The sequence below is a fragment of the Lytechinus pictus genome, chromosome 14 (genome assembly GCF_037042905.1).
Source record: "Lytechinus pictus isolate F3 Inbred chromosome 14, Lp3.0, whole genome shotgun sequence".
NCBI lineage: Eukaryota > Metazoa > Echinodermata > Echinoidea > Temnopleuroida > Toxopneustidae > Lytechinus > Lytechinus pictus.
Genome location: NC_087258.1, coordinates 23844166 through 23864191, shown reverse-complemented (window position 1 = coordinate 23864191; position 20026 = coordinate 23844166). Strand labels below are relative to the sequence as shown.

General features: G+C 36.2%; 2 protein-coding genes across 2 annotated transcripts in view; both read right to left on the bottom strand.

The window, feature by feature from the left end:
- Positions 1 to 4282: 4282 nt before the first annotated feature.
- LOC129276901 (RB-associated KRAB zinc finger protein-like) lies at positions 4283 to 16675 on the bottom strand. The gene is made up of 5 exons (XM_064109169.1): positions 16625 to 16675; positions 9302 to 9407; positions 8629 to 8802; positions 6867 to 7019; positions 4283 to 5250 (listed from the first exon to the last, which is right to left on the bottom strand). The coding sequence occupies exons 1-5, from the start codon at positions 16673 to 16675 to the stop codon at positions 4283 to 4285; spliced, it is 1452 nt and encodes a 483-aa protein (XP_063965239.1).
- Positions 16008 to 20026, bottom strand: part of LOC129275676 (uncharacterized) — a 45404-nt gene continuing 41385 nt past the window's right edge. Inside the window, exon 4 of the mRNA XM_054912176.2 lies at positions 16008 to 19399. Coding sequence (XP_054768151.2) covers positions 17505 to 19399 — 1895 coding nt within the window. The 3' untranslated portion in view covers positions 16008 to 17504. The remainder of the gene's footprint in view (positions 19400 to 20026) is intronic.

Sequence of the window (20026 nt, the reverse complement as noted above, 5' to 3'; positions counted from 1 at the left end):
ATGTAAAACATGAAAAATAAAACAATTTGAATATAGGACATTTAGTTCTAACCATTCGATGCAAGTAATCAACCAATCCTTGAAAGATATGTAATTGGTTAAAAATCTGCATGTGCTTTGTAAGACTTGTCATTTTAAATGACCTCTCACACAATTACTCTTTTTAAAGCCAAAAGATAGCACAACAGTTGTACTAACTAACTTTACATACATAACACCAAAATCTGCATTTTTATAAATATAAACAAAATATTTCAAATTTATTCTAATGAAATGTATAATCAATATTGCCTTCTTAGATGTCATCAAAATCATTAAATCAACAGTTTATATATGGCAACCCAAAAAGTCAACATTATCAAAAGAGAAACCTAGAACTATAAAATATACTAACATTCTAGGCATAAAGCAAGACACCATTCGACATCTTCTAGAACAATATAATTTGAAAAAGTAGGAAAAATCTTTATATATAAATAAGTCACTTAAGATCGTTTATTTTGAAGATCTGAACTGTACAATTCTTTTGTAAAATGAATAAATTTCAAAAGATATTATCAAGAAATCAGTCTCCATAACTCCTCAAGAGTTGAAGTCAAATGACATTTGGAATATTCTTGTAAAAATTGAATTGGATCAATAACTTGAGTTCAGCTTCTGTGAACTAATTACAGGCTTCAAAATACATACATATCCTGTACAAAATATGAGATACAATTCATTTAAGTATAAAAAGTACATTTGATTTAATAAAAACTATGTACATGTTTGTGCGATTGCCACTTGAAATTAATGCATTATAGAATTACTTGTCAGGCATTAGATACTTGTGTTTTTAGTGTTTAGGAAAATGCTGAATAGCATGTTTATTATTTAAATCAAGCATGCTTATCTTTATGGAATACTATGCAATAATTATTAACATACGTGTATGAGACACTGCACCTTATTTTAAACATTAATGATTGCTATAGATGACCGTCGATTTAAAGCAACATAACCTATTCTAAAAAACCTGTAAAAGACATTTTGTTCGAAAGTGAGATCAACAATCAGATAACCATAAAAGTCTGTCAGAAAAACAACTTTAGAAATCCCAATAAAATACAAAACCAACAAGATCAAGAAAGTAAAAATTCAACATACTTTTTTACATATTTAACAAAAAATATTATGAACAAACCAGATTTGCATGGGTTTTACTTTCATAAGAATACATTTTTTTAAGCCTGGCTATTTATTTCATTAGAAGCAGTCATATTAGCATTTGGCACCTTTCAGAACAGGATTAAACTTCTCGTAAATCATAAGTAAACTTTCAGATGATCTCAAACATTTTTCTTTAAATAAAGGTAGATATATAGTTTACTTCAGTATATGTTACCTACCACCCAAAACCACCAATAAGTCGCCAGGTAAGCTTCTCTGTAAATAGCCAAAATAGTATAATTTAGCCTCCAAAAACACAAAATAAAAAAATAGCTTATCTGAAAGAGCAATTCTTCTTCGTACTGTGAAAATTTGAAGTCGTGAAGTTGAAGAAAAGAAAAGATGAAAGAGCTTCTTGGACACTACTTTTTTTGGACTGCTAAGAAGTTCCACTGAGATTACACAGTATGCACATCTCATGCTTGAGTGAACACTGAACTTCAAACCTTGTTTTCTCATTTTTTTTAAAGCTCTTGCTGTATTTCCTCCACAATCAATCAAGCACTTGTAATGGTTATTGTTGGTCAATTTTAACATTATATTTCAATTTAAAGCTTAGAAAGTGAATTATTAAGCTCAATAATAATCTCAATATTCATTTTGGTCGACTTATTGTTGGTTTTGGGGTGGCAGGTCACATATTCATTCAGTGGCAGATTAATAAGCTTACTACCACTAGTTTACATGAGCTTTAATTGAATCACAATTTGTGCTTACTTTTTAAGACTGGTTGGTCCACACTACACATCTTTTTTAATTATTTTTTTTAAACAAGTGCACACCAAGTTACCAATAATGCCTATAGCATTTCCATTTATTTGAAAGCAGGATAAGAGCATTGCCCAGTAAATGCCTTGCTCACAGGCTTAGGTGCCGCGGCCGGGGATCGAACCCCGGACTTATTGCAAAGGCCCAGGAATCATGATAAATATATGTTCTTCCTCTGTGATATTTTTTTGTCTCATAACATGCCATTGACTTGGTACTCAAAATATATGCATGTATGTGAGCTTTATTATGCCATATCTTCCAGGGATTTCCTGGTATCGCATCACAATTTGCTCCACATTTTTTGAAAGACTGCTATGCATAAAGTCTTTTGTACAGCATGTTTTTACATAGGACTGTACATTACTTAATAGTTGAGAGCTTTTTTCTGATGACCAAAAATGCTACCGGTATTCAAATTTGTAAAGCAAAATTATTCCCTGTCTTCCCAGGTGCACAATCATTCAAATACATACTTCATATATTGCAGGTATCTACACAAATAGGAATATCAATTAAACATCAAAGTTATAGATGGCAAGTTCAGAGGCCTGAGGTTCCTTATATTTATGAATATATATTAGTTTTGTATAAAAATACACATATACTATAAAGTGCAATAAATATCAATTAAATTTTGAAGTACAATATATATCATAAAATAGAATGTAAACATGAGATTTTCAAAATTATCTCTCATTTCCGAGACAACCAACACCTCTGATTTTGTCCTTGTGCTATTTTTTATGTTATTCTTCATCTTTTGATCTTTATTATAATTTCTCCTACATTTAATATTTTTATCATTGGAATTTTGAATCAATTTCAGACAGATAGATGCAAAGTAAATAAAATTTCAGATTGCAAGTATGGAAGTACAATGTAGTATAGACTTGCAACTGGTCACATCTGAGGCCCGTCTTACAAAGAGTTACAATCGATCTTATCAATCGTAACTGTATGGAAATCCATCAGTGTCATAATTTTTTTACTGGAAATTTGCACAATGTCGTTTGTAAACAAAGAGAAGCACAGTGAATTTTTAAGAAAACAATAATGCATGAATATGCATCATAGCTAGAAAATATTTTGAACACACATGCATAATACATGTTGACGTTGCTGGCCGTCCATAGTTGCGATTGATCAGATCAATTCGCGACTCTTTGTAAGACGGGGCCCTGAAATCCCCACCCCACCAAAATGAAAATAAATGCACTTTACACATGTAGATACTGTACTATATACATGTATGTACTCATACATATTTCAGTTAATAAATAAGGCAAGCAATTATGGCAGTTCCAAAAAAAGGGATGTATTCTGTACATGTATAAAAACCCCATAAAGGTTTACTATAAAGTCGCATCAGGGCCCCGTTGCAAAAAAGTAACTTTGCCTGCCAATGGTAACTTGCATGGAATCCTTGATTTTGATTGGTTGGTGAACAGCGTTACCATGGTAGTTACCATTGGATGGCCAAGTTACCATAATAGTAACTTTTATGCAACGGGACCTGGAGGATCATGGATCATAGCAGGGTGGGAAATAATTTTCATTTTTAAGGGGCAATCTTATTTCCACTTTGAGGCAAATTTTAGGGGCAATTTCTTTGATTTTTTGCAACAAGCAAATTAAATATATGCAGTAAAAACTTCTCAATGATTCTGCTGGATGTAGAAAATTTGATTTCTGGACTTTCTTTAAATTTGTTTGCGTCTGATCTTCCAGCAACTTTAAAAAGTTGGTCGCCAATATATTCACTTTGGGGAATTTTAGGGGGGATTGGGCTATCATGGAGGGGAACTCATCCATTGGCTATGTATGACAAAGATATGTAATTGTTTGTTGTACATGTATCTGCTAATTTTGCACTGAAACCTATCTATGTACAATTATACTTTTCTTAAATGTTTGAGCTCAAGATCAGAGTTCAGGGTTTGACTGTATATTTCTTATATCTATAATTAGCCCAATAATGTCAAATAACTTCAGATAAATGCAGATTAGTATCACAATACTAATCTGCATTTATCTGAAGTTATTTTATGAAGATTATTATTGGTTATGAAAATGAGCAATTGATTTGGTATAATTTTAGTGCATTAATTCTTGTTTCTTTCCCATCTAATATTTTTTATTGCATGGAGGCAAAGTATGTGGTATACAAATCAAATATCATAAGTATCAAACTTGGTTTAATACTTACGAATACAAGTTCATGGGTTCTCCAAAGCGATTTATGAAGTATACAAACATTTGTCATACGTATTAAACTTGGTACATGTTTGTAAGCTTTGCAATCTTACGGGTTTTCCAATGTATGTTCATTTGCAAAATGGAAATCAAGAGATTCCTTGTTGGATACCCTCTTGAGACAGAGTGGGCATTGGAAAGGTTTCTCCTTCCTAACGTGTGTTTTCTTATGTGTAGCCAGGCCAGAGCATTGAGAAAACCTCTTCTGACACACGGGGCATTCATAAGGTTTTTCCCCGGAATGTGTTCTCATGTGGATAATGAGTGTGTACCTCAGAGTGAACCGTCTCCCACACTCTGAACACTGGTAAGCTTTTTCATCCGAGTGCGTCTTCAAGTGTGTGGTCAGGGCCCCACTCTGAGAAAACCGCCTACCACACACAGAACACTCGTAGGGCTTTTCCCCGCTGTGTGTCCTCATATGGACGATGAGTGTGTTCTTGACGCGGAACCGCCTGCCACACTGAGGACATTGGTGGCGCTTTTTATTTGAATGTGTCCTCATATGCGCATTGAGAACAGAGATTTTGAAAAACCTTTTACAAATGCTACATTGAGACTGGCGATCTCGTTTTTTGAACCGTATTTTAAGGCTATTCTCTGATACAAAACTTATCTTGTGATAGTCAGGAGAAATATGAGGAATACTGTGTGTCAATGGCTTAGTCTTTCTCTTAGACTTGGCCATCATGTTGGCCTTTGAAGAGGAACTTTCTGTTAGCACATTTTCAGAGGCATTGCTACTGTTAACATCACCACTTAAACTACTCAGAGAACCATTCTTTTCACCATTCACTTTTGTAAGATCTGTCCTGCACCTTATCATGGTATCACCAGTATCATTTTTACCTGGACTGGTTTGTTTGGCATCTATACCTGTTGGGAGAATTGGTTCTTCGATGCCATCCTCTGTAGCTTTCAGTTCCATTGAATCCTTGTTGCATTCATTTCTCATATTGCCCGTTAAAGGGCGCTCCAACATTGGACTGTCCTGGTTCTCTTCATGAAGATCTGAATCTGAAGGCAAAAGAAAGGAAATGAAACAGTACTGATTGAGTAAAAATTAAAGCAAAAATAATTTCTATATCATTTTTATTAATTAAAAAAAAATTATGTATTTGCAATAAAAATGGGCTTATTGCCTTAACAGCAGGGCGTAAATATTGACTACATCCAGTCTACCTGGTGAAAATACTATACTTCTGTAGTACATACTAACACCCCCATGTGTTAGGCACAACTTGTAAAGAACAAATTACGGGATATACATTCATGTTTTCTTTCAGGCTTTCAGTATCTTGGATACATCTATTCCAGTTAATAGCCAAAGGCAGATGTGCAGGATGATTTTGCCATTACTAGTATTTGTCATTATCACGCTTAGGGACCCATCATGATTTATCTGATGGGAATATATCAAATCTCGGGGAATATAATATTGCATCACAATATTCTCCCCACGTTTTGAGACTGTGGCAAAGAAGTCTTTTGTGTAGCTGATTCTTACATGGGACAGTACAGAACTCTGTCAGGAGTTTTCCTCCTAAAAATCTTAATCAAATTTAGTAGCTAGAAAAATTATTCTAAGCATCGATAAAAAAAAGACAATATCAATTTCAATTAACACTTTATACTGAATAAAGGTTTAGGAAGAAGTATGAGACCCAACATAAAAAAAAATCAAGTAGGATCAACTTTAGAAGATTTCTTAAGAATGCATGGTTTCTCTTCCCCCCCTCTCTTTTTCATTAAAATGGGCATAATATGAGATTCCCAAACCTTTAATAAGCAAACACCAAACATGGGGGAAAAAATTCCCTGCTTTAGGGCTTTTTTTCGATTAACATGTTCATATTTTGTGAAGATAAGCATTTTACAGATTCTTACATGGGACAGTACAGAACTCAGGAGCTTTCCTCTTAAAAATCTTGATCAAATTTAGTATTAAGAAAAATTATTCTAATCAATTAAAAATAGACAATATCAATTTCAATTAACATTTACTGAATAAAGGTTTAGGAAGAAGTATGAGACCCAACGTAAAAAAAAAAATCAAGTAGGATCAACTCTAGAAGATTTCTGTAGACTGCACGGTTTCTCTTTTCCCCCTCTCTCTCTCCTTTCATTAAAATGGGCATAATATGAGATTCCCAAAACCTTTTAATAATAAGCAATATTGACAACACCAAACATGGGGAGAATAACCTCTCTGCTTTAGGGCTTTTTCCGATTAACATGTTCATATCTTGTGAAGATAGGCATTTTACAAATTTACAATAAAATTAATATTTCCCTAATTTTGATGTAAATTTCTTTAGAATGTCACATATCATTGGAAAAGGGTAGCAAACAAGTCTCAAAAGGGAAGATATTTATGTTATTTTCATCAAGCTTCACATCTCAGTTTAACCATGGAATGGATTAGGATAACAAATATCTATAACACATCACACTTCAAAATGATTTACAATATTTTTCTTTGTGCATCATAAATTGAATAACTCATGAATTCATAAATAAACAAATAATTGTGTTAATTTTTTTGTAAGTGTTTGATCATTCAACTGTTATTTGAGAGTGAATTTCAGCAACTCATTATGGAATTGTGATTTATCTATTGTATTTTAATATACCTGTTGCTATTACTTGTTCTTCATACCCATCTTGCTTACTGGTATCTTGCACTGCCATAGAATCCATGTTGTTGCATTCATCTATCTTGTTGTCTGATAGAGGGCGCTCCAATGCTAGATTGTCCTGATTTTCTTCATGAAGAAGGTCAGAAGCTGTAAGCAAAATAAGAAATGAAATAAAGCGTGTGTGTCTATTTGAGTTTTGTCAGACGCATATCAATCAGATATGATTATTTACGTCTGGGACCGACCTTAAACATCACCATCAGAAAGACGTGACCAGGGCTGGAACCTTTAACCTCTGCATCAATTTGCAACTTCCCCACATATGCCACAACGCCCAGTTCTGTTGAACGAGCGAAAATGCAATATAAGTATTCTCAAAGATAATATTCCACTTTTATAGCGCTTAAAACATCTGAACGGCGTCTCTTAGCGATCTATAGATTACCCCGGTCATCAGATCCTGACATGTCCGCACACAATGCATGCACTTTCTCCACTCCTTGACAAGCATTCTAACAAGATATTATTAATATCATTATAAAGTTTATTGCTTTGGCAACTTGTCTTACATGAAGAGAAATAAATGCTACTCATTATCAATTTTATTGTATTCTTGAGAAAGAAAGGGCAAATAAATCAATTAATCAAGGACAGTTCATATAGTCAACATTGATTACAAAGAAAATAAATGCCTCCCTGCAATAGGTTGTTTTTCCCCAATTAGTATGTATACATCTAATGAAGATATGTATATCATTTTTTCTATTTAGATCTCTTTTTTTCTCCTAAAATAATGAGTATACGCCTTTTTTCACATAAATTTCTTTAGAATACAAACATCACATTCCCTTGGCATGGGGTAGTGATCATGCCTCTAAGGAGAAGATATTTAAGAAACAAAAAATTCAGACGCTATTGCTTGGTTTTAACCATTGGAAAAACATGGGTTAGGTTCCTATCCTTGTTCCAAAGTTTTTATATACATGTAAGTGGACTGTTGGCAATACATTCCTTGACCTCTGCTTAAGAATTTAAAGGGAAATAACATGCCTCCCTGCAAATAGACTTTTTTTTTCTTCAATTTAGTATGTTTACATCTAATGAAGATGTACATGTATAAGCTTTAGGGCTCCTTTCTCCTACAATAAGTGCTACATATGCCTTGTTTTGACACAAATTTTGTTATGATACATTGTATCACACATTCCCTTGGCATGGGAAAGTGATCATTCCTCAAAGGAGAAAATAATTAAGCTATTCTCCTTGAGATATACATTGCAACTGCCTAGTATTTAATTATGGATAAAACCATGTTTTGGGATTCTTTTTAATAATTTTCTTTACATAATTGTGATTTTGGCATTAATATCCTATACCTGTAGTTCATAATCAATGTTGATTAATATTGATTTTATTTGATTACAAAAAACTAATAAATGCCTCCCTGCAATAAGTTTTTTTTTCATTTAGTATGTTTACATCTAAAGAAGATCTAGGCATGTCAAATTGTTTAAGGTCTTCTCTCGATCATACAATAAATGGAAGGTATGCCTAATTTTCACATGAGATCCTTTGAAATACATGTATCACAAGCATGGGGTTGTGAACATGCCACAAAGGATGCACCACTGCCTCATAACATTAATATTTCCAGAATATTTATACTGAAAAACAGTTTAAGAAAATGAAAATGCTGTGTCCGTAGGGAGCATCTGCAGGAAGTTGTTCCAAGGGATTCATTGGCTGTGGCACTCACCTTTTACTGAGGAGAGCACGGCTGCATCAAGCACATGAGCTTTGAAGCTTTCGTCCTTTGGGTCTCTCTCGATATAGACAAAGTCCATATCTTGTTCATTCTGCATCTCTCTTTCTCCCTCTTTGTTCTCAAGTGATGTTTGGTAGAGATGATGGTTCTGTTGAGTGCGATCCCCTTAAAGTAGATCATAAAAAACATGGACGACAATGAGTTTGCTTGAATTTTGTTTCACAAAGAGCCAAGGGTGACTCAAGTCACACTTTAGAGCCATGCGCCCATGAAATTATAAAATAAAACGAAATCTTATTAACATTGATACAGGTATCTACATTGTATGTATCTACTAACAATAAATTAAATTCTACATGTATTCAAAATACTGTATTTTTTAAACAATATTTGCAGTATTTATCATTGAAAATAATTTTATCATCAATTGCAAACACTGTTGCCATGTAACATCAAGAGATACAATCCATTATATGACCAATTGTAAATGCTTTTGAAAATCTTTTTTCCCCTTATCTTCTTCGAACTACACTCTCTACTTCAATTTTGAAAGTCCTTGTGGATTTTTAGCGCAGAGGACCTAAGATTGATAAATATTATCCATGATTATTGATTGCTTATGTTACAAAGCATAAGCTAGAAATAAATCATGCACCATGTTTACCTTGTGTGGCTTCTTCTGTAGCGAAGGGACCATAAGAACTTTTCTTAGCATGGATGCCTCGTACTACAGCTTCAATGTTTTTTGGTTTGATTCTCATTGTAACTTGCTGAAACAAAGTAAAAGAAAAGAATTATATTTTGTGTGAACTATTGTCTGTGGACACATATGGAATTGCCGTAGTGTCCCAAGTTTTCACTGCCCTGCTTGTCTGCACATGGAAGTACCTAAATGAATCTTACCAAAGAAGACACTCAAATCACTTTCCCATGCCAGGCCCAAGAGAATGTGTTACCTGTATTTTAAAGAGATTTGTGTCAAATATTTTGTGCAGATATGGGGTATGTACCATGGCATTGCCATTGGTTTGTGTAAATGTGTGTGTGTTTTTTTAATCTGGATATGACATGTCGTGGTATTTGGCAAGGAATTCATTTTTTGCTAATATTTCTATGAGATCTTTTTAGCACAAGCAAGAACTTAATCTAGAATTAGAAAAGAATCTAGGTTCTACTCTTGAAAATATCAGAAAGGTCAGGACTAAGTTTTGAAGAGTCCGAAACTAAAGAAATTCATATTCTAAATTAATGTGACACCAATATGATTAATAACAATCTTAATGTACATACTCTACTAGTCTAACGTTACTAGATTCATATTGTTAGAGCCCTTCCTTGGCCATGTTGGCCTTGGACTTGCCCTGGGCCTTGCCCTGGGCTGGCCTTAATTTATTTTCCATCCCACCCAGGCATTATAGTTTTTACCGTACGGTACCTGACTTTGACTTTTTAATTTTACTTTGTTCAGTTCAGGCTACCGGTACCGGTATACCCAGTTGTTGTGTGTCCGGACAGGTTGTGTGTCCGGACGATCAATTTTAGAAAGTCATTTGGAAGAATTTACCAGCGAAGTTTCGTAATTTTTTAGTACAAAATGTTAGGTAATATTATAAAGAACAAAATAGAAGATGATTACAAGTATTGAATTCATATTTTTAGTGTAGGGCCTAATACAAAGTCAGACAAACAAGAAGGCTTCAAAAATATAAAGTGTCCGGACACCCGACCCCCCATCCTACTTTGTTTAAAAGATTCTAACTCTAAGTCTAGATCTATTCTTAACCTATTACAACTAAGCTATAGTATAAGAATAACATAACATAATAAAATAATAATTTTTTAAGCTTACCTCTATGACTATGTTGGTGACTTGTTGGTGTTAAAAACTGCGCGGCTAAGAATACCCGGTGGGCTTACTTCGTCGGGGGGCTGCCGGGGCTAGCTGCTCCCACTCCCACCACCAGGGTCCAGACCTTTCCTTAGACTTGGCTTTGTCTTGTCTTTGTCCTTGCCGGGCTTTGACTATGTGAAGAGTGGACCGCGGGTGTCTGACAATATAGAGCCTTAACTTGAGTCTTTACACTACACTCTTTAAAATTATTTTTGATAGAACATAAAGTCGCCTTAGTTCCCTGCCCTTTTTGCCCCCGGTTTTTGCCCCATCGCATATTCCAGAAAAACAAGAAAGATCGAACGTACAGCTGCGCTGCATGCATGCGCTGCTGGCGATCGAACAACGTCATGACAGATCTACGCATGCGTAGATCACCTAACTTAAGCTTGCAATTTATAGGCGCAAGGCAGGCGCTAGCATGCAGTTAATTCCCAAGGTCAAGGAGAATCGGGGAGAATCGAGAATCAAAAGAAAAGAAAAGCAAATGACAAAAACATTTGATTTTCATCTTACGGAGAGAAAAAAAAAGCTTTTCGTGGTAATCCACTCAATATTATGCGCGATTCATGACGTTTTTCAGCCACAAATAGAAAACAGGTTCCTCTAATTTTTCAAAATACATGTAGATCTATAGCTATTACATAGAGATATATTACTAGTTATTATACAACATTGGCCTGCCTTTAGAAAAATAATTCCGATGGAAGGACAGTTCATATTTTAATCAAACAACATGATATTTCTTGCTTTGTCATTTTATGCATGGGTGCGAGCATATCCTATGAGGGGTGGTTCTGATAATTAGACACAGGTTTAACTTCAGACTTAATAAACATTTATAGGAACAGAGTTATGTGATACCATAAAGATATAATGTGTGATTCTTATATCGATTGCTCCGTTCGCAGTTAGAAGATACACACCCTCTATCAACAGACTCTTTATATAAAACCAAGCGCAATCTCTTCCTCCACGCCACGAATACACAAACACACGTCCACCCCCCCCCCCCCCACACACACACACATGCTCTATATGGTCGCCATTTACCGTGTAATTACGATTTCTTCTCCATTGACCTGAATAAAGACAATGGCCCGTATTCTGAAGTCGGGTTTAACTTTAACCGAGGTTAAGTTAAACCCGACTTCAGAATACGGGCCAACCAACATAAACGTGATTGAGTTGCTTCATTTACCTTGAATTCATAACCCTTTCCAGAGGCCGCGGAACGGTTTTGAAAGCCCGGTTTGAAAGTGGGGGCTGAAGATCACCCAGCCCCCCACCCCGCCCGTTTCCGAGGCCGCCCTGCTTTCAAGAAAGAATAATATTTTGTTTTATGTAGTAGGCATGAAATAGAAAATGACTATGAAACACCGTAACCGAGAATATTCTTGCAATAATTATCTATCATTCAGAACCAACGTGACCCCCAAATAGTTATCTATATTCAGAAAAAATATGGTTATTTTAAATAAACGCAACAGAAACCGAAAGAGCTCTTGTGACTTCGTGTTTTTTATTTGATAAAATTGCACTTTTGACGGTATAAATAAATACACAAAAATAAAACACAATGGTATAAAATTTTGCATCAGCTTGTGTCTTAAAGCAGACCAGACCCAGTCTTTATAAACCGTTATAACATGAAAATAAAGAAGAATGCAGTTTATGTGGAGATTCATTTACGGTACACCTAAGTAATGAAACCATTACATACAACAAATGTAGTATATAGGAATGTGACGTGACTAAGTCATGTGATCTTGTGTAAAACTATACAACTAAATTTATATTTCTACAATCAGCAGTGCAGTCTATACTTAAAGAGGAAGTTCACCCTGAATATAAGTTAGTTTTAATAAAACCAGAAAAGATAGAGGAAATATTGATGGAGTTTTGGTGATTCTAAATGCAAAAGAGCTAAGCTGGTCCTATAATCACACTCCTCTCAGAGTGAGACGAGGGAACAGTCTTTATGGGAGTGGGATTTACATCTTTTGAGAGTGGATATACCTCTTTTTGGAGTGAAAATGTATTTAAAAAATATACAGTGTTCACTCCATAAAGAGCTATAACTCACTCTCAAGAAATGTAAACCCCACTCCAAAATGACTGGTCCCTCGTCTCACTCTGCATGAGTGGAGTGTGGTTAGGGTCCAGCTTAGCTCTTTTGCTTTTAGAGTTAATTCAACCAAGGAATATTAGAGAGATATTAATTATCAAAGTTTTTAATTGTTGACGTCATTATGCGAGTAGCTCTCCCATTTACCGTATGATATAAATTCCATACATTTCCATTTTTTATTTGAACATAACACATGATAAGATTATTTTACAGAAAGGGGTAGGCCTACAAAATGTATCTTATTACAAACTTACAAGTTTCTTTTATTATTTCATGGATTTTTGTCAAGCCTTAACAAATATTTTTGCTTCGATCACTCCTTTATTTAGAGAGCAGTTCTCACGCTATTTGAAAATGTATCAATTCTGTATGACTGAACTCATCTGCAATTCAAAATCCCTTTTTTTTAATCTAAATCTGATATTCACCGTTTTTTCAGTTTTTGTCTTCATTATTATAAATACGCATGTATATTACAATGTACCCAATTATTATTATTTGTTTTAATTAATTGTTTTAAGGGGATCCACACTTTACAAACATTGCTTTTATTGGACCCCCCCCCCCCCCGCCACATTTTCATTTCCATATATGCTCTATTTTTATACTGTTTACTTTTAAATGGCAATCAGTTGATTTGAATCTTATTTATATTACTTTGTATCTTGTTTGAGTTGGAAATGAAATAAAGAATCTAATTAAACTGTCTATAATAATAATATCAGCACAGCGGATTCAGGGGGCACATCCGGTCCGTGCCCCCCCCCCCCCCCCCATTTCCTTTGAGAGACATAATAAAAGTTTGTAATGTAAATTTGTCGCTCTAACACAAGTGTACAACGTGTAAACCCTTTATTATTTATTTATTGCTCGGGAAAATGTGAGCGCATTATTATTCGTTGTGTGGCTATAAAAGAAGTGATCAAGCACCCCTTAATAATAATAATGATATATCTGTAATGTTACATCCCTATATAAAGAAAGGGGTTTCACCCAAAATCTAAGAAAGAAAAAAAAGTCCTCGCTTTCAAATGGAGGGAGGGGTAGTTAGAACGGAAAATTTACAGTACAAATGTTAATTATGCCTCTCAAGAGGGGGGGGGGGGGGGCACGGGCCGGATGTCCCCCCTGGATCTGCCAGTGATAATAATAATAATGATGATATATCTATATGTATCGTTACATCCCTGTATACTTCCGACGACCAGAAACGGTTTCGCAGTGCATCAAAACTTAGAATGAACCAAAGCATCGAGGTCGAGGATACAGGACGGGTGAACTTATAGGACATGAGTGCATAGAACATTAATCATTAAACTGGTGACTCTATAAGGCTATTTTCGTTCAAAAGAAATTTAAAAATACCCTTTAGTTTACAGGACTCGATTTATCGATTGAGATCAATATCACCAAACATGCCAAAAGACTGCTTTTATCGTAAATATAATCATTTGCTTAACGTTTTTTTTTTTATGAAATGTTTAAAAACATTTCTTTCTTTTTTCATAATTTTTAAAATGTTCGATATTTAGCATTTTCTCATACTCCCGCCATTGCTTATAAATCATACAATTTACCGTTGATATATTTTGTGTTTATTAAAACATAATATTCACATAGACTGCAGAAAGGCCTATACAATTTAAGTTGCAGTTGACATATTAATGCACACATCGATGTATTTTGTTCAGAACATCAGAGACAACAATAAAGTGTTGTGAATGCAAAAAGACATACAAAAGCACTATTGGTTTGATACCATGTAAACCGCAGGTGAACAATAAGTTTTGACATTAATTGGCAGTGTGGCTTTATATGCAATATAAATTATGAAATGATTAATAAATCAAATGATTAAATTATGATTTCATGTCTGTACATGTAAAAATAGACCGACCCCTTCAATGATTAGGCACTTACCATAAAATCTATCAACTTATTCTCCATAATATCTCAATTGCCTCGGTCGGACATTAAATTGACAATTCGTCCACTGCCAACTCGTCCACTCACCACATGGTCTACCTTCATTTTGTATAATGCCATTCTGTCCATCAACATTTCGTCTAACAACCATTTGGTCCAATAACCATTTGGTCCAATCATCACTTTGTCTAGTCACCAGTTGGTTTATGACCATTTTTTGTCATAACCAGTTGGTCTAATACTCGCTTAATTTTCATTCATTTTTGCCCAATAAACACTTAGCCTAATTAGACCAAATGGTATATGGACTAAATGGCTATTGGCCAACCGGTTATTAGACGAAATGGTGAGTGGAGGAAATGGCAATAAGACTATGTGGATATTGGACGAACTTTTGCAGGTGTTTCTGCATTTATTGATATTTCAATACATGAATCACAGTAATCATAATGCATATAAACAAGTACAAAAATAAATGATAGAATTATAAATTGTGACAATTACATAATAGAAAAATAACTTACATAGATACACATGTAAGCAATAACAAATAAAACAAAATGCAGTGGCCAGCTATCGTAAGCAAAATGCTTGAGAGAATAGCAGCCAGGGGACGAACTGATGGTAGACCAAATGGTAGTAGACGAGTTGGCAATTGGACGAATTCGCATTGGACCAAATGAAAATAAACCGATCAGACGTGGAATCCTATAGTAGTAGGAAAATTATATTAATATGGATGGAATAACATTCCAAAGATATTTACCCTACCACGGCCAAGGAGTTGGTTGTTTTCGTCGGAGGAATGGTAGGATGAAGCCCAGTCGGAGGAAAGGTCGGGGTAGTGCCCGTCTAGATAGAGTTACTCTAACCTTCCTCCGACCAAGATGCATAACTCCAGGGGAGCGTTTCATCAACATTTTTGTCTGACAAGTTGTCAGATCTGACAACTTTCCTTGATTCTGATTGGCTGACAAGCACTGCAACTATGGTAACTGTCGGATAAAATGGGACTTGTCGGATAAAACGTCCGACATGTCCTTTCATGAAACACTCCCCAGGAGTAAACAAAAAAATACGAGAAGTTACTTGTTCCCGCACCTCCTGGGTCGAGTATGGCAAATTTGGATTGATGCTTTACTAAAAGACGCAGCTTTCACTATGATGATTTCTGAAAGCATTGCCCTGTAATGCAAAACACTAGTGATTATTTGGCTATAAAAGTAGGTTCAAATCCCACTTGCATATTGAAAAGTTAAAACAAAAATTGCACGTTACTTTAAATTTACACAGTGGGTGATTCATGGGTGCCGTGTTGATGCTGCATGGGATTCGTGCGTGTGTTGGTGTTAGGTTTGGCGTTAGTGTAAGGATTTCTGTCATAGGCGGCGGAAGCGGGGGGGGTGTCCTCCTGTTCCCCCAAAAAAATTATTTGTTGATAAACTTTTTTGTTTCTTTTGTTTTTGATTGTCAATTTTGTTTCCTGCGCCCCCCCCCCATTCAGGTCGACCCCCCCTAAAATTTTGTGGTCCCCCTAAAATTTTGGTTACTAACCTTTTTTTTTTTGCTTTTCAAATTTTTTACCTGTGCCTATCCCAAAATTTCAGGTGGACCCCACCCCTCCCCTAAATTTTTTGGCTTCCGCCGCCAATGATTCATGTTAAGGTTACGTTGGTGGTGGTGTTAGCGTTGGTAAGTTTTCGTATTGGCGCTGAATTTTGAATTAGGTATATAGCGGAACCATTCTCTAACGCCTTAGAAAACGATACCAATCACGTTAATGATAGATGAACACCAAGTAACGTAACTATATCTACCAAAGTAATAGTTTGTAGGAACAAAACTGAATATCTCAAAATATTGTACTCATAATCTCATCCAGTTAATACTTTGAACAAAACATCGAATATAGTCATGATATCTGCACTTGTTATTAGTTGGCGATATATATACCGGTATTATCCACCCACATAAAATGTTCAAATGTTTTACTCTTCAACAATGAGGTCGATCGATGCATTTGCCAACACGATTAATACCTTGGTCACATTTGTTCTACGGCAGCCGTACGGCGAGTCGGAAACAGCCATTTTAACATTTGTTTGTACCAGCTACATATAGGTGGTTTTAGTAAAAATTAATAAAACGACTGTTTGCGACTCGCCGTAGAGCAAATGTGACCATGGTATAAGTTTCTTTTAAAAAAAGTAATCACAAGCTCGTTTCCTAGGGAGCAACGCCTTGCATTACAGCCTTAGCTGAAGGGTGGATAGACAATACTTTAATTGTACAATGAAATTACTTCCGAGCCACGTAATTTGAGTTGGACTTTTAACAAAATCGATTTAACATCACGTTTAGATCAAGGCAAGATTATGGAAAGAATGCTTGCACGCATAAATTGCTAAGAAGTATTCTAGATATTAGAGAGTTTACGTTAAAGGGTCTCATCTGTGAACAATGAAAATCAATGCACGCTACACTCGATTCCCGCAATTTCATTAAAATGTGTAAATATTCCCTGGCCTTTGTCTATGCCACCATCTTCCGATCTTCTTTTATCCAATGACATTTCGTCTGAATGTCATTAAAACCCCAAAGCACGGAGTGTGGTCGCGTTTATATGCATGCGCTGAATGAGCTTACAATTGGCTATGTTACCTTCTTTTACATCGTGTAGAATGTTTTTCGACAAGAAGTCGGAAAGGTTTTCATCCTGAATCGGTAATTCCCTAACCGTATGTCTGTGCGATCTCTGTAAAGTTTGTAAGGTACAGTATTTCGTCTTGTTCACACGAATAAAAACTGTTAGAGAACGGACAGGCTTTCCAAAGTAAAGGAAACTTATTTAGATAACTGCTTAATGACAATCATAATAAAACATCCGTATAATTATCTTCTTTACGTAATATCTTATTTTCAAAGGTATACAACTTCCTGTGAATCATCCTGGATACTTTCGAATATGGCTGCCATACTTAGATGCGATTTCCGGTACCGTTCCCTCAAGTCTTTTGCTGAGGGGCGATCCCCAGTTGACCTACTCTTGCTCAAGTGTCCTTTCTGTTCGGAAGGGACCTCTTCTAGCTCAGTCAGTGTCTTTCCTGGCGGAGAATTAAGCGATGCCCATGCTTGGGTATGGAGTGTAAACCCACGATGTTCCGCTTCTTCCCTAAGATGTCCAGCATCTGCGGGAAGATCTGTCGGGCGATCATCAAGAATCGAATGTTCTCGTTCAACTCCATAATCACCTTGCTTCACATGCGTTTCTTGGAGATCTCCCGATGTGTAATACTTCGATTGGTCAGCATCCACTGCAGTCTCTGCAACAGCTTTATATTCGTTGAAGGACATTTCGTCGTTGTTATCATGCAAATGACCGAATGGTATATTTTCAATGGAACCTGGTTTCTTAAGTTCCGTCATTTCTATCAAATTCACTTCCGGAGTCCTAGAGTGATCTTGGGAGAGTTGCCTGCTCAGCAAGCCTTTTGTTGGTCGTTTATCTTTTACTTGAAGGCCAGGCTCCGTGAGATCCAACTTACTCCTTTGTCTCGGTCTCTCCCTTTCCTTATGTTTTCTTGGTACAGTATTTCCATCACGGTTTTTACCATCACTTGTGGGCTCCAATTCGTTTCTATGTTGCGTCCTGATTGCTCGAACGGTCGACGGACTCCATCCTGAACTTTCAACCAATATTTCTTCTGGCGATTCCTCAGGTATATCATAAAGCTCACCTGAGCCGAAGCTGGAGAAATCAGAGTTGTAGTTTTCACGGGAAATTTCAAAACGCGGCCCACGTAGAGAATTACCGTCTGTTTTTCGTCTCTCGTGTGCACTTGGGGAGCTATTCGGGCTAACTGTGAGTTTCTGGTCCCTTTGTAGTTTAGTGTCGAGGTTGTCCTTCTTGAAGTTTTCTTTCCTCCCAGTCCGGTCTTCTTTCTTTTCAGGCTTTTTACGCTTCTTTTTGCCACGTGAGGTCTCTCCCTCTGATTTTACAGGTTTCACACTTAAGGATTTTTCCTTGTCTTCCCGTAAGAAATCTGTAAAATTGTTTTGACGATCGTTGTTTTCAATGTCGACTTTTATAGTCACTATATTATCAGGCTGATCAAACGATCTCGACGATAACATGGGAGCTCTCCTTTTGGTTGGAACTGTTAAACTGTCCAAAGAATGTTGCCTTGTTGAGATTCTTTCAAGTCGCTTGTGCTTGTTCTTATTGGGTATACTGTCTTTCATAATATTATCCGCATCCTTCTCCCGTTTTTCCTGTCGAGTCTTGCTCCGGGTCTTTTTCCCTTTCGACGAGTGAGAAGAAGAACCCCTTTCTGCACTGGCCTGTTTCAAAGCCTCAAGCCTCTTCCTGGCGCCCTTGTGGCCCTGCCAGATTGCCCTCTTCTGTTCTGGGGTTAGCTTTGGACTTCGTTGTTTTTTGCTTTTCCCCTTCTTGTTCTCATCCTCAACGACAAACGCAGCATTGTCATACTCAACTCCTGTTTTGGTCGGCGAGACTGCATCTGGAGAACTCTTGGGCGTATACTTTCCACTTTGCAATGGAGTTCTTTGAGATTTCTTCGGTGGTATTTTTCCATTCTGGACGACCTGCGAGTGTTCGACAACGGTGACGGTCTGAAAGTTGGTCGTAGTTGGTGCAGTCACTTCGATGGTAGGCTGCGAGCTTGGACCCGGTGTCTCCTCGAACGATCCTGTGAATGATCTGTCCGACCAATCAGGGGATGGGAAGTGAAGCTTGTCGTCTTCATCGGATGAGAAGTCATCTAATGAATCGAATGTCTCTTGGCGTGTGATACCTAGGAAGGACAGAAAAAAATCACATTTATTTATTAATATCACATTTTACGTTTCATGCCTTTTGACTTCAGGTTTGACGCAATTTAAAAAAGTGTACGTTTTCTTTCATCAATCCTATAACCCTTGGATACAGACGTAGAAAAGGACAACATACCTCTTATGTGTTTTATACAGCTGTTCGTTACTTAAGAATGACTTTACACGCGACTGGTAACCCTTTCTTGACGTATCCCTACCCTGCATTCGTAACTGATTTAGCACCTAAGAACATGTTCCAGTCATGAGTAAAACGCGTTACCTTACGAATAGCTTCATTAAACACCCCCGGGGGGGGGGTGTCGTTGCATAAAAACTTCCTATCATGGATATAAAGGCCTACGCGGAAACGAACTTAGATTCCTTGGTACTGTTTGACCGAAAAGAATGGAAAGGTGTAAAATATGAAAATTATTTCTTAGACATTGTAATAAAACTAGCAGAAAAATTAGATTTTCAATTTCAAATGACCAATTTCTCCTCGTACGCCATGTTCTAACCTCTTTAAAATGTTTTAAATGTTACTGTATTACATTCTTGAAATAGTTGGGCAAAAATGCCGAACTTTTAACCAACCCTGGGCAACATAC

Coding starts and splice junctions, on each gene's coding strand:
- LOC129276901 (XM_064109169.1), bottom strand. CDS start 16,675: ATGGCTGTTTCCGACTCGCCGTACGGCTGCCGTAGAACAAATGTGACC. Junction 9,408..16,624: donor GTAGAACAAATGTGACCAAG/GTATTAATCGTG, acceptor ACTTTGTTTCAG/CAAGTTACAATGAGAATCAA. Junction 7,020..8,628: donor CGTGCTCTCCTCAGTAAAAG/GTGAGTGCCACA, acceptor TTTTGCTTACAG/CTTCTGACCTTCTTCATGAA.